This window comes from Lycium ferocissimum, chromosome 5, assembly GCF_029784015.1.
Source record: "Lycium ferocissimum isolate CSIRO_LF1 chromosome 5, AGI_CSIRO_Lferr_CH_V1, whole genome shotgun sequence".
In the NCBI taxonomy this organism is placed as follows: Eukaryota; Viridiplantae; Streptophyta; class Magnoliopsida; order Solanales; family Solanaceae; genus Lycium; species Lycium ferocissimum.
Genome location: NC_081346.1, coordinates 21,712,626 through 21,728,307, shown reverse-complemented (window position 1 = coordinate 21,728,307; position 15,682 = coordinate 21,712,626). Strand labels below are relative to the sequence as shown.

The 15,682-nt window shown below is 31.7% G+C and overlaps 2 protein-coding genes across 2 annotated transcripts; one reads left to right on the top strand and one right to left on the bottom strand.

Moving 5' to 3' along the window:
- The first annotated feature begins 6,617 nt into the window (after window positions 1–6,617).
- On the top strand, window positions 6,618–6,977 carry LOC132057650 (protein RKD2-like). Its single transcript, XM_059450271.1, has one exon. It carries the CDS (start codon window positions 6,618–6,620, stop codon window positions 6,975–6,977), a length of 360 nt encoding a protein of 119 aa, XP_059306254.1.
- Window positions 6,978–12,971: 5,994 nt separating this feature from the next.
- Window positions 12,972–14,082, bottom strand: LOC132058300 (acidic endochitinase-like). Its single transcript, XM_059450847.1, is given in 2 exon segments — window positions 12,972–13,566; window positions 13,568–14,082. Coding segments are annotated over 2 exon segments (882 nt in total). The 5' UTR covers window positions 14,075–14,082; the 3' UTR covers window positions 12,972–13,191.
- Between the last annotated feature and the right edge of the window lie 1,600 nt (window positions 14,083–15,682).

The window sequence follows — 15,682 nt, the reverse complement described above, 5'->3', positions numbered from 1 at the left end:
TTGAAAGATTTGTAAATAATATAGGTCTCTTAAACTTTGGATATTACATTCTCATTAGGACTCTCAAATTAAGTGACTTAATTTTTGGCTAAGGAATTCTTGTAGTGCTTGAATCTACGATTAAGTAATTCATTTGTTCACGTCCAATGTTTTAAATTTGTTTTAAAAAAAAAACTTACTTACGGTTAGAGCATGTAAAAGTTTCTAGAGTGATTAGACTTTGATTTAGAGTCAACATAATTGAGATTAGAATAGGAATCCGATGCAGATTCATCCTACAAATTGACAAAGTTTTAATGTTACAATTTTATCCAACATGAAGTTTTGTTTTTAAAAAATACTTAACTTATAAGAGTAAAAAAGGCGTTCAATATTTGAAGGATATTTTGGTCAATCAACATTTGTATTCATGCTTTTAATATAATATAGATATATTAATTAGAAAATAGTTTAAAATAGACCAATAGAATGATAACACGTGTCCCGCCGTTAAATGAGGGGTACATTTTTGGCAATATCACTACAACAAATTCGATTATCAGGGACAAATAATGTCGTCACTTATAAGTCATATTTTGTCACCAAAAATCTTGTGTGACGAAAAAAATTTCGTCAATCATTCGTCCCTAAAAGCGGGTCGCTAAAAGTATACAAAGACAACTTAGTGTTTCGTCGCTAAATAAAGTTTATTAACTACGAAATCTTCCTTTCGTCCCCAAATGCATAGTATTTGTGACTAACATATTTGTCATAAAAAGGATAGATTATCGTAGTTGATAGTGTGTTTTTGTCACTAAAGAGCCTATTAATACCGACGAAACTACCTTGTCACTAACTATTTAGTCTGTTCAGTGACGATATAAATTGTCTCAAAAGTTATATGTATTTTGTAGCTGAAATAATGTAATTTCGTCACTAAAGACTACCTTTTATATACAAAAAAATGTTTCGTCCCTAAACGTATAGGGATTAGTGACAAATTTGTTGTTATAAACAAAGTTTACAATTTTGTAGTTGAATCTTTCATCTCGTCACTAATAGTATTGCTTTTGCTGACAAAAAAAAATTATCACTATAAATTGTCATGATTAGTGACAATTACCATTGTCATAACATAAAGCATTAATTCGTACCCAACAAGGAGGAGGATATTGGGACAAATATATTTTTGTCACTAAATGTAGTCAACTTATGTTATGACAATTACCATTGTCATAACATAAAGCATTAATTCGTACCCAACAAGGAGGAGGATATTGGGACAAATATATTTTTGTCACTAAATGTAGTCAACTTATGACGAACTAATTTGTTTCGTGAATTTGTCTAGAAAAATTTAGTTTAGTCGTCGCCAAAAATTAATCCTTTAATAACAAAATATTTGTCACTAATTATAGACATTCACGTTTAATTATTTTGTAGGTAATAATTTTTAAAATTAGAATTGCATAAATTGAAAACAAAATAATTTTAACATGCCGTATAATGATACAATTCACCCATGATCATACAATTAACAACTAAAATTGTACCGAGATCATATCTCATTACAAACTCCTAAATAAATGTAAAATATGTCTACTAACAAGAAAATCCAACCGAAATATACTAAATATTACCGCTAAACTAAGATAGACAATGCGCTTTCTTCCAAAGTACCAATCCAACTGAAATATATGAAATATTACTCCTAAACTAAGACAAATAGTGCAGGTTTCTTCCAAAATACTAATAATGTGGTGACACTTAGCTTGCAATCAGTCTTGATTCAATTCCCACATTTAATACCTGCGGAAAAGAGAGAAGCAAAATAAGATTAGATTTAAAGTGTAGAAGTTGAAGAATTCAAAGCTCAATGGTTATGAGTGCACAATCCTCTTGGCGTGTAAAGTTGAAAAATAGAACTTATCATGTAAAGTTGTGTTACTTCTAACCTTGATGGCGATGAGCTAGCAAAATGTTGCATTTTTTTAAACATTTCCTCTTGGCGTCTTTGCTAAAGTAACCAGTTGAGAATTTAATGCTTGTATCGGGCTCTTGAGTTTCTATCCGGGACTCTTTGGTTTTCTATCTTGATTTCTTGGGTTTCTACCACAACTTCACCGCATTTAATCGTTTCGTAAATCATGTTGGGCACTAGCGACTTCCTCTTTCGTCTTTCTAAGGGAGTCTTCTAACTCGTTGTTCTTCTTTGTGTGGCTCGGTAGTATCGGGTTTCGGACCATAACCGAGACCTTTTATGTACCCCGATTTTGTACCAAGTACGGATCCATAATTTGATCAATAGTCATGCAAGGCTCTCCCGAAGTATATATATCTTTCAAATCTTTCATGGTGTTCGCATAAGAATAGTAATATTATTTAAATTAATTATAATCTAGCAAAGACAAATACAACTATATTGCGGTGAAAATCACGCTACCAAATAGCAAAGACACAAGACATAAATTCTTTCGGCGAACACAACATCTAGATTGGAAATCGGTTTTCGGGAAGACTATAACAAAATCAATATTCCTTGGTAAAATGGAATTCACCAAACTCGCTCGGGAATTGACTTGAGTAGTTGTTTACATTTGTAAAGTAGAATTTTCATTATTTTAAAGTTCAATCACAAGAAAAAATTTATTATGAATTATTCAAGGCTAATCTCGATTTCTAAGCCAAAAAGAAGGAAGACACAACTTCGAACAATATTTACCCGGACAAATGCAATGGATATGGTATTAAAATAATAATTTTCTTACATAGTTTGTCTCGGCCTCTAGAGATGACCATCCTTTTTCGGTCGAGTAATGAGTACTCTTGTAGAACTCAATTCTATCGAGCTCTACTCCATTTTCAGCCTATAAAATAAAATATTAATATGAAGTAGAACTAAAATATTGTTAGTAAAAAGAACAAAAATGGTATAACTTACAAGTTCGGCAAGACGAGCCGGTACAAACGCTTTTGACCCCATGAAATGATTAATTTTAAGCTTACTTCGATTGGCCACATTTTTATGTCGCATCGTTTCTACAAAGAACATATAAATATATGTAACTTAATCAACAAGGATAATAACATGAAATTTTCTATGGGAAGGGAATAGTAGCACACACAAATTTCATTTGGTAAAATGGGATAAAGTATTGCTCCCAAAGTGTAATGGAGGCCTAGGGGCATGCAATTCTTTTGTTTTTTTTGCCTATTTGTAATTACGCCCCTGTAATTATGCATCTACTTGATGCTTTTCTAATGAAACATCTTACTTCATCAAAAAAACAAAAAAAAACAAGGATAATAACATGAATATAAATTACCTTATGCTGGATCAGCCCCACATATCACAAAGCTTATTCCAATTTTCTCGGGTCAACTCGGCACTTCAATTTTACGAGCTTCTTCCTCCGAACGTGCACTTTCAAATAGTCGTTTTAACTTGTACCGCCATTGTCGGCTTCTATTTTTCAAAATATCCTCACAACTATCTTTCACGTAATGCTCGTCCAAATCAATTTCAAACTTCTCCTAAAAAACAAATATGTTATGAAGAAACACACGAACAATCAAAATTCCTTAATGTGCAATGGTCAAAAGGGGGTTCTTATTCTTGGAAAGCTTTTTGTGTTATTAGAAGTGAAGTTGAATTCAACACCAACCTTCTACTCTAGAGCCATACGTAGTAAGCGAAGGATACATGAGTTAACTTACAATACCCAAAAGAAGCGAACTCACTATAATCACTATAATGTAATAAAATTACAAGAGTATAGAATCCTTACGTGGCATCTAATTAGTGCTTTGCATCTTTGTCCTCTCTTGTGAGTTCCTTCCACTTGTTTGGAAGCGAAAGAAAATTTCGGCAATTATCCCTAGTTCATTGGATAATTTTGCCGATTGAGTTGGCTTAGTTGGCCTCCCTTTACCAACTGGGATCTCAATTTTCATCTTGCTTCCCATAGTCTTCCTCATCCTTTCAAGACCTTTCCCTCTAGTCTTGCCACGACCATTCCTAATCCTAGGGGAATCATCTGGAGGAAAAAAGTCAGTTCAAAATACCACATATGAGTATCGCACAAGATGAAGAAAGCAACAACTTAAAATTTTGCTTCATTTATTTTAACAGACAACCAAGTCAAGAAATTCAGAACATTATGGTTAAAGTTTAACATGAATGTCGGCCTTAATTGTTTAAATTTTCACTTCAAACCAGAAAAGTAACTAATATGTACTAATTAATCTAAGGAATAATATTACCCGTAGTAGTAGCAGGAGTATGCTTATTTGACTCATCGTCGGATTGAGTAACCGAAATAGTTTCTCCGGTAAGTGTTTTTTGCTTATAGACACGTCCTCCTGGTGCCATGAGCACTTTGCTTTTATCCCTGCTAAATATTATAGTATGTGCATAAGCTGCAGTTGGAATCTATAAAATCATATTTCAAATCCTTAGCAACACAATTTTAAGTGTTGGAGTGTATCTTTCTCAAGCTTAATCCTTCTTTTCTCTGCATTGCCATAATAGTAGCCAGCAAAATGATATCATTAGCACTACAATTATTTAGTCCCCCACACACACTTATTAAATCATGCAAATATATTAAAAAGTGATACCATTTAACGAATCCCAAGATAAAACAAAATCTAATTCTTTTTCTTTCTTTGAATTTTGCTTAGTTACTTGTCGGACGTTGGTGAATTGCTTCTTGTAAAATCATGATCTAACATCACTTTATTTATTTTCTTGTTCCCTTACTTTATTTCTTTTCTTTTCTTCGTATAATTGGTCTATGTGGAATCACGACCCCAACTCACATTACGTTTTATGTTTGCTTTGATACTTGTCTTTAATTCTCATAAGATGTAGTTGGGCGCTACCACATTATTCTATGATTTAGTATTTTTTATTCCTATTAAGAGCACTTGATGTTTTTTTAATAGTCTAATAATTGTACCTTGAGATAGGAATAGAATTAAGATGATGATTCACCATGGTGGACTTACACGTGACAATCTAAAAGAAATGCTACTGTGACTGTGTAATATTACTTGTGTGTTGGATACTTGTAATATTACTTGTGTGTTGGCTAATAATTTTTTGTTTTGTTTTTAATTTATTTTTTTTTTAATTTTTTTTTTCTTCTTTTATGTCCCAGCTACTCGAAGAAAGTAGTTGGGACAATGGTAAAATTATCTCGTCTTGGTAAAATTTTCCTCATTTCTATAAAAAGTAAGTTTATTTTCTTAACTTTAGACCGTGTGAAATATGGATGCTCCGCCAGCCCCCTTTAGCACCAACCAATGTTCATTTTGAAAATAAATTTAAAAGAAAAAAAGATAAAACAAGAAAAGAAAAGAGAAAATGAGTATATACGGTAAGGACATGTTATTGCACATAAAACACATTATTGCACATAACGCAACGCGTTCTATAATGCAAGGGACCTCTTTATGCTAGAGGTAGGCCTAACGAACATTTGAAAGTTAATACCTGCCAGTTTAATAATACAATTCAAAGTTAATCTAAGATACCTTGAGATAGGAATAGAATTAAGATGATGATTCACCATGGTGGACTTACACGTGACAATCTAAAAGAAATGCTACTGTGACTGTGTAATATTACTTGTGTGTTGGCTACTTGTAATATTACTTGAGTGCCCGTTTATAAATATTTACGTCATAACATCCCTTGTAAACCTTTGCAAGTTGTGGAATGGCCATAGGGAAGACCAAAACTTTTGTGGCCGACAACTTTATAAAAGGAAGCCGTCCGCTTTTACAAAAGCAAAAGCAGACGGCATCTTCAATATCAGCCGTCCACTTGTAAACTTTTTTTTTTTTTTTTCAATTTAAAACTCTCAAGATGAATCAGTTTAGGTATCTTTTCTTTCGTTTTCTTCTTCTTCTTTTTTTTCTTTCCTTTATCCTGTGTGGTGAATCATAATATGTTACGTTTTAAAAACAGTGAATATTCAGGACATTACGCTATCGATTATCAGTATGATTTCTCCATTCAAGATGCTGCTAATAATCCTTTGATGATGGAATGTACTCTTGACGATCCATTTAATTCATCTTTTTATAACCTTATCGCAGGTGATGGTCATATTTTGAATAACTATTTATATACACTAGTAGTATTTGTTCTTAATAAATTAACGATGTGTTATAATGCTATGGGTGCGGAGAGTTATGCTATGGCGAGATTGGAAAAGGATTTGGAATGTGCGGTGAAATGAGCGGTGAATTTGGATTAAGTGCCCAATTATTCGGGAGAACGAGAACCGGGAATTGTTGTTATGTGACAAAAATCAAGAAAAGATAATGACTAAAAAAAATAGTTCAAGAATGTTGTCTCGAGATACAATTTCAAAGTACTTTTACATGCCAATGACTCAAGCAACCAAGGAACTTAATATTGGGTTGACACTTTTAAAGAAAAGATGTAGGGATTTGGGAATTCAAAGGTGGCCACATAGGAAGTTGATGAGTCTTCAAACACTAATCAAGAATGTTAAGGTTCACTCTCTCTATATACACATCTTCTATACACTCTTGTTTCAATTGCATATAATATTATGGTGATGGTGTTAAATTTTAATTTTGCAATGTTAAAAACTCGTTTATATATGACGATGCAAAATTTGCAGGAATTGGAGAGGGGGGGAGGGAATGGTATGGAGCAAAAGGATGTGATAAATTTATTAGAGGAAGAGAAGAAGAAGATGGAAGAATTTCCAGATATGGAACTTCAGGAGAAAACAAAGAGATTAAGGCAATCCTGTTTCAAGGCTAACTACAAGAGGAGAAGGCTTATGGGTATGGCAGAATTGCAGGCTTCTTTTGGTACTTACTGCAATGGTAGTCCAGTTGCAGACAATAATGCGGCTATTGGTTATGGCCATAGAGAGGAAGATGATGATGATGAAGTCATTAAGTCTCTTCTTGCTGACTGTTTCACTTCCAGTAGACCAACCTTGCATGACTGAACTTTTTTTTGTTTTGTTTTTAATTTTTTTTTTTTTTTTTCTTCTTTTATGTCCCAGCTACTCGAAGAAAGTAGTTGGGACAATGGTAAAATTATCTCGTCTTTGGTAAAATTTTCCTCATTTCTATAAAAAGTAAGTTTATTTTCTTAACTTTAGACCGTGTGAAATATGGATGCTCCGCCAGTTCCCCTTTAGCACCAGTCAATGTTCATTTTGAAAATAAATTTAAAAGAAAAAAAAGATAAAACAAGAAAAGAAAAGAGAAAATGAGTCGGTATACGGTAAGGATATGTTATTGCACATAAAACACATTATTGCACATAACGCAACGCGTTCTATAATGCAAGGGACCTCTTTATGCCGTAGGCCTAATGAACATTTGAAGGACAAACATGTCTTTTATGTATCATTCCATAACTCTTCCTAAAACTAATTTACAAGAATAATAAAAATTTATTACCTGCCAGTTTAATAATATAATTCAAAGTTAATCTAAGATATCTAACACTTCATCTCCACTAATTTCTTTTAGTTGTCTTCAACCTTCGTCATTAATTGGACGGCTGCTTTTTATAAAGCTTGTCGACCACAAAAAAATAGGCCCGAATCCATTTTAGAAATTAAGCACACCTTTTTTTTTTATTCTTTAATAATATACAATATGAAAATAACGTAACAAAACATGAAAATATTAGTTAGTTGTCACTTGTTATCATAAATTATCGTAGACAAAGATCCTTTATATTTAGCTATGAATATTTTTCATCACAACTAGTTGATTTATTCAACTACAAATGCAGTGTCGTGCATTGCCATAATAGTAGCCAGCAAAATGATATCATAAGCACTACAATTATTTAGTCCCCCACACACACTTATTAAATCATGCAAATATATTAAAAAGTGATACCATTTAACGAATCCCAAGATAAAACAAAATCTAATTTTTTTTCTTTCTTTGAATTTTGCTTAGTTACTTGCTGGCCGTTGACTGAATTGCTTCTTCTAAAATCATGATCTAACATCACTTTATTTCTTTTCTTGTTCCCTTACTTTATTTCTTTTATTTTCTTCGTATAATTGGTCTATGTGGAATCACGACCCCAACTCACATTACGTTTTATGTTTGCTTTGATACTTGCCTTTAATTCTCATAAGATGTAGTTGGGCGCTACCACATTATTCTATGATTTAGTATTTTTTTATTCCTATTAAGAGCACATGAAAAAATATTAGTTAGTTGTCACTTGTCATCATAAATTATCGTAGACAAAGATCCTTTATATTTAGCTATGAATATTTTTCATCACAACTAGTTGATTTATTCAACTACAAATTTTAAATCGTCGCTATTTAAAACATGACATATTTTGTGACAAATTGTTTTTTGTCACTAAGTCACATGTTGATTAGAGACAATAAATTGCTCGTCACTAATTGCTTATAGTATTAGTGACAAAAATTAAGGTGATCATTAAATATAAAAATTAAGGTGATCATTAAATCATCTCATCCCTCCTTTCTTCACACCGCTTTGCTTTTTTCATAAATATCCTAAATTTTCTTAAAATTTCGCTATCAGGAAACACTCGAACATTGATAACTTGTCACCATAAACAATCGGAAACAAAGATCATTGATTTTAGCTACAAATTTTTTTCGTCGCCAATAGTTAAATCATTCAACTACAACTTTTAAATCGTCGCTATTTAAAACATTACATATTTTCTGACAAAAATTTGTTGTCACTAAGTCGCATGTTGATTAGGGACAATAAATTGTCTGTCACTAATTGTTTATGTTATTAGTGACAAAAACTAAGGTCACAATTAAACATAAAATTTTGTAGCTAAAACTTACAATGATTAACTACAAATTCTAATTTGTCGCTAATGTATCAACATAGTTTTTGCGACAAAAGTTTTTCGTCTCCAAAATTTAACTAATTTTAGGACGAAAATAAGTTTGTCATAAATTCGGTACATCATTAATGACAAAATAATGTGTCACTAATAACTATAAATTCGTGGCTAATAGAACTCAATAAATGGCGCCAACTCATTTATTGGAGGGAAACTTTAGGGGACAAAACTTTGCTACGAAATTTTGTGTTTCGTCACTAAAAATATGTGCCTCATGTATTTAAGGACGAAATGTAACTTTTGTCACGAAAAGTGAATAATTAGTGACGAATTTTATGCCGTAGCTAGCATTTTCGTAGCTAAATATCATATTTGTTGTAGTGTATAACGGCATGGGTATATTTGAACCAAAGTATAACGAGGGATATATTTGGCCCTTTTTCAATAGTACAGGAGAATATTTGGCCCTTTGCCGTCTTTTCTCCAGCGTTAGAAAGGTCAATTGAAAATTCGTTACATGTTATCTTGAACTTCCATTTTTTTTCGAAGTAAAAAGAGAAAAGATGGTCACTATGTAAGAAATTTTTACTTAAAAATTCAAACTCATGATATTATGTATGTTTTAAAGTTGTACCCTTTCAATATTGTTTTAGTGTAAAAAAGGCTTATTTAAATATTCGAACTCGTGATATTAAAGCCCTAAATTATGATCTTTTGATCATATGATTATCTTTGAGTAATGTTAAACTTTAGATTTTGAATAGATTTACGTGTTTTAGGTCTTCTTACTACTCATCACAATGAGGACCAATTTTTATATTTTTAAAAAATAAATGAAAATCTTTTTGCCTATTAGAATGGCTACTAAACAGCTATTGCCTAGTCTTTAGAATAAACAAATTATATATTTCCTATTAACTTTATTGTGCGTTTAGATTTCACGTTCTAAATCTCAATTATAGCTAAACTCGTAAGTTGTAAGTCATTTTATGGGATTCTCAAGATACACAGTTTTTAAATAGTGAAGAAGAGAGTAATGTGAATTTCGTGGAATACGAACATACATAGCCTACTTAGATGACTTTATTATTTAAAACGAAAATTATTGGTTGCATATATAATTTTAATAAAATATTTTTTTTTTAGACTATGTTGTAACATACCGTGACAAGTGAATATCAACTTATATAGTTTCTTTGCCCGCAAATGTTAATTGCGAAACTTATTTGTCGGTCGAAATTTCTAATAATGTAAATTTTTGAAAGTACTTCTCGAAAGTTAGAAGGTCCTATGCCTTTGAAAGTGAATACCATATATATTATACGGAAAAGCCTCAAATATGTTATTGAACTATCGGAAATTAAATATGCCATTGAATTATCGGAAATGACTCGTTTATGCCACTCGTCAATAGTTTGGCTCATTTATGCCATCGTCGTTACCAAAAGGGCTCATCTATGCCATCGCCTTTACCAAAATGGCTCATTCATGCCATTTTTCATTAACACCGGGTTTACAATACCAGATATGACACGTGGCCTTCAATTAGATGTCCACGTTGTTTAATTAAACCAGCCCAATTTTAAATCCCAAATTAATAAAAAAAATCCGACCCAAATTAATGAAAAATGACATGAATGAGCCATTTTGGTAACGGCGAGGACATAAATGAGCCAAACTATTGATGAGTGGCATAGATGAGCCATTTCAGATAGTTCGATGGTATATTTGAGCCTTTTCCGTATATTCTATCATTATTTTTGAAAGAAGAAAGAAAGGAAAAGGGAGAGAAATACTTTAATTTATGAAGAAGACAAACAAAGAATGTTTCAGCTCGAAATTACCAGAAAACATATTATGAATTCAAGTAAGTTCTCTTGATTAAAGTATTTTTATTGTATATCTTGTGAAAATCATGTAATTTCACTATCCTAAAATTATTAATAGGATTTCTGTAAATTGTTTAAGAACGACAATCTAAATCTGAAAATTCTTACACTTCGTCTAAGTTCTCTTTTCTTTTTTCTAAGCTTGGAGAGGAAAAGAAGACAAAAATTACCCTAAAAGTACACATTTAAGTCACACTAAAATGCTTCTTTTAATTCTCCTATAGGCTTTTCGGCAAGCTCAACTTTCTTGAGAGATCTTCTCCTATAGTTATTAGGTAAAATTACTTAAATGACTACCTTATGGTAGTTTCCTATCATTTATAACTATCCTTTTAAATATTACCATTTGTAGCTATGTTTTTTCAAATTAAGTTATTTTTTCGGATGTATTTGATGCGTGTAAATTCATAGAAACACAGTAAAAAAGAAAACACATCCCTTTATTATGCCATAACGGTGGGATCATTTAATTAGTTATTAATTGGTACTTTTTACCATACTCTTCCACAAAATCAAATTTTAGATTTCTTTTTTATAACCGTTTTCTATTCCTTCATCCAATCTTCAAGATTTAAACGTAAAAAAATCAAAAATTCAAAATTTGAAAACATTCAGCAGCCAATGTATTTGAAGTTTTCAATATTGATTTCGTTTTTTATTTACCCATATATTTGATAGCATAACTAATGTATTTGAAGTTTCCAATCAAACTCCATGTTTTTTATATTAAATATCATGTATTTGTGTGAGTAACAATTTGCATCACCCATGTATTTAGTGGTAATGTATTTGAAGTTTTCAATATTGATTTCGTTTTTTATTTACCCATGTATTTGATAGCATAACTAATGTATTTGAATTTTCCAATCAAACCCCATGTATTTTATTTTAAATCTTATGTATTTGTGTGAGTAATAATTTGCATCACCCATGGATTTGATAGGATTAATTTGAACAAAATACATAAATATATAGAAAACTTACCATGTATTTGTGTCATCCGTGTATTTGAAACTACATGAATTGATGGAATTAATTTGCACAAAATACACAAATATATAGAAAAACTAACAAAAATACACCACCAACCACAACAATAGGTAGTTATATCATAGAACATACACAAATACATATATTTTTCATCTTCTCAAAACCCTAAAAAACTTTCTCAAAACCCTAAAAAACTTGTTGATTGGTGAGAATGGAAGTGAATTTTTTGCAGAAGGGGGAAGAGAGGAAGAAGACGACTATTTCACTAGGCATTCATAGATTCTTTCCATTTTTAAAAGGTAAGAATTTATGAAAAAGGAGAGAGAATGGTGATGTATATTAAGCGATTAATATTGTTACCATTAAAAGGGGATATGGGATTGGGGGTGATAATTTTTAGGTGTATTTGTGAAATGGTAATTGAAAGTTACTGTGTAGCTATAATAGTTAAATTAGAAAAGTATTTATTTATTATTAGTAATTAAAATAAAAGGTAGTTATTACCACTAATTATGTATTAGAAGTAGCTACAACGCGTAAAAATTCCTAGTTATTACAGTGGTACTCTACTTTGGGCCATGAATATTAAATGTAAAGAGAGTCTACAGCTAAATATTTATTTGGATATTAAAAAAATGTATTAAGGTCTAAATATTATATTAAAACTGCTTGTTTTCTACTTATCTCTATTTAAAAAATGAATAAATTAAAACAAAGTACTGAATTAATCTAATATTATATCAATAAAAATATTTTAAAAAAAGTATATTTGCAGTTTATTGGATAAATAAATCATACATTTTTAATTGCAACTATAATAATTAGAAGCATGCAATTGAAAAATAAAAATGGTCCAAATATACGCATGAACAATTAGAAACGTTGAAATGCACCCCTGAAAAACTTAAAAAGCTCAAATATGACCATACATAGCCTCTACTATTAGTGGGAGGGGCATATTTACACTTATTTTAATTGTTCAGGGGTATACTAAGACAAGATAATGTTAGAGTCATTTACGAACTAGTAATAGATTAATGAAGAGTAATGAAACAAATCACAAACGTGAAGAGCATCTTTGACCCCATTCCATTGTTAGTTCATATGATGTGATTTTTTTTAATTTTTTTTTTAAAGAAGGAAAATAACCACTATTTCCACTGGAAAACATTCTTTTGTGAACCTTTATTTTTTCAATTATTTTTCTTGTGGTTAATACTTTTTTTTTTTAAAAAAGAAAATCAAATTTTGATACAGTGCATTGTAGTAGATGAATACGGACCTATTGAGGACAATTATATCAATACCACACCGAATTTACATTATTTATATAAAAATAACAGTCATACAAACATCACAATTCTGAATTCGTGATTCAACAAAGCAAAAAAAACCAAAATAATTTCGAATAACAAAATGCTTAATTCATTGCCTTTCAGCTTTACTTATTTCCAAATTCCTCACAAACAATTTTCACACACTCTTCAGAACAGATGCACTATAACCACTTTGCTCATCCCAAAATTTGGACCACAACATAACACCACCATATTTCCTTGACTTCTTTATAACCGGAATAATTTCTCCGGTCAACACATCCACCGGAATAAACCCACTTCCGGCAGCCTGTGGTGCCGCCGGTAGCCCTAAAAATATTTTTCTAGCATTCACCAACGTTGTCCAAGAATTCTTCAAATTATCAGTATTATTAGTAGTATACTGACACGGTGGATTGTTATAAAATTGAACCCAAACATTGTCAAATAACCCTGTATTTAATGCAGTACCAAGTAATCTATCAGGAAATGGACATTGTGGAGCTGCTGTTAGGTACACTTTTTTTTTTGCTTCTACCCTTGCTTTTATTTTTCAAGAATTTAGCTAAATCATCATAGTAAAGAGATGATCCAAGTTCAATATCAAAATCAATTCCATCAAGAACAGCATTTCCTAAAGGTCTAGAAGTTGAACGTCCACCTAAGTAATTGTTCCATAAATAACGTGCCACGTCTTTAGCGTCTTTTTTGGAAGCTAAGGAGTAATTTCCTTTGCCACCACCAATAGATAACATTATTTTGACACCTAATTTTTGGCAGATTTTGATTTCTGGGCTGACAATTGTGCAACCGTTGATGGAAGGGTTGCAGTGACCTGCAAGATTGAGTTCTGGGATTTGGTTATTACCGAATTTGTTAAGGAAAGCTAAGTTAACGTAGGTATGTCTGCCTGAAGCACAGGTGTCGTTTAAGGTTGCTTCGTTGCCGTTTTGGCCCCAGTAAATGGCTATGCCACTAGCAATTGAGGTTTGGATAAGAGCTAGGAAGAGGACAGAAGAGAGGATGAAATTGATTGTCATTTTGGACGGAATATAGTACTGGAATATTGGGATTTGGGGGTATGGTGGAAGATTAAAGAGATTGCATTTTATAAGAGGAGATTGGGAGGAAATAAAAGGATATATTTTTCCATAAAATAGTACCACCCTCTTGCATTATGGGGATTCTTGGAATATGTTTGACAAGGAAGAAGTCAAACATGTATATTTGGTCATCAATCTCCATAATAGCTACTTCTCAAAATAACTAAGTACTTTATCTCGGTGGATTTTTGTCTATTTTCTTTCTCTTTTCAAGATATTCTGGCGGAAAAAATGGGGCTAGAAATGATTGAAGAGTGAAATATGGATTTCTCAAGGTAAGATTGCTAGTCCTATAGTAAACTAAGCTTTAGCATTTGTCCCTTTCTGTCTTATGATTATCACTTCAGGGGTTAAATCAACGCCTACGAGGTCTCCGTCCATTTTTACTTGTCCATTATATTAAAAATAGATGTGCATTTTTACTTGTCTAGTTTAAAAAATCAAAAAATGATTTACATTTTTACCTATTTTGCCCTTATAATTAAGTACTATAATTATTTCCAATTCATTTTCACCATATAATAATTATGGGTGATATAGTAAAATTGTCATTTTATGTATTACTGTACTTGTTAAGGGGGGTGTGCCAAGTCAAATATGGATATGGACATGGACAAGTAAATATGTACGTAAGGAGTAATTCAAATAGAATCAATCTATGTGGAGGAAAAGCCAAAATAAAAAACTGACCGATGGAGATAGTAGGTATTCTGTGAAATTAATTGAGGTATAGCAAGTGTGTCTGAACCCACAAACAATAGTTATAAATAAAATAAGAAAAGCCAGAGTCAACAAATGTATGCATACTGGTATACATTTTTTTTCTTCCGTATGCATACTGGTATACAATATGCGGGTTTTCTTGACCTTTTCATCAATTTTAACAGGTCAAATACTCAATTGTCCCACTTGTAACCACACAAATGCAAGAGGAAGGCCTTCACCCAGTCGCGGTTCAAGAAGCAAAGTAACCCAGGGGCATAGACATGAAGGGAGATGAGGGGATTTGAAAAATGCTACCGCTGTGAGTCAAACTTATGATCAAAAATACTTTCTAGTCCTCTTTATCACTATGCTAGAAGTTCTCCTTGTGTTAATAGAATTCAACAATCAATAAATATATACAAAAAAAAAAAAAGAGTTTCACTTATGTACGGTGTAATTTTCTAACTAATGAGATACAATTAATCATCCTATGGCCAATGTGTCTCTGCTACTGTCCTGTCCCTAGTCAATATACCTCATAAGGGTTCCAGCTGAGTCCCGACGACGACGACAACAACAATAATAATAACATACCCAGTGTAATTCACAAGCGTGGTTTAGGGAAAATAAAATGTACATAGACATTACCCCTACCTTTGTAGGGTAGGGAAATTGCTTCCATCGCAGAGGATTCAGGACTGGCGTCATTTCACAGAATCTCATTCTATTTTTAACCTTAAAATGGCTGTTTAAACATTGAGGCTTTAATTTTACTGACTTTATAATTTTCCTTATTTATAATTTTCCTTATTATTCTTCTTTAGGGGGAGACATAGAAAT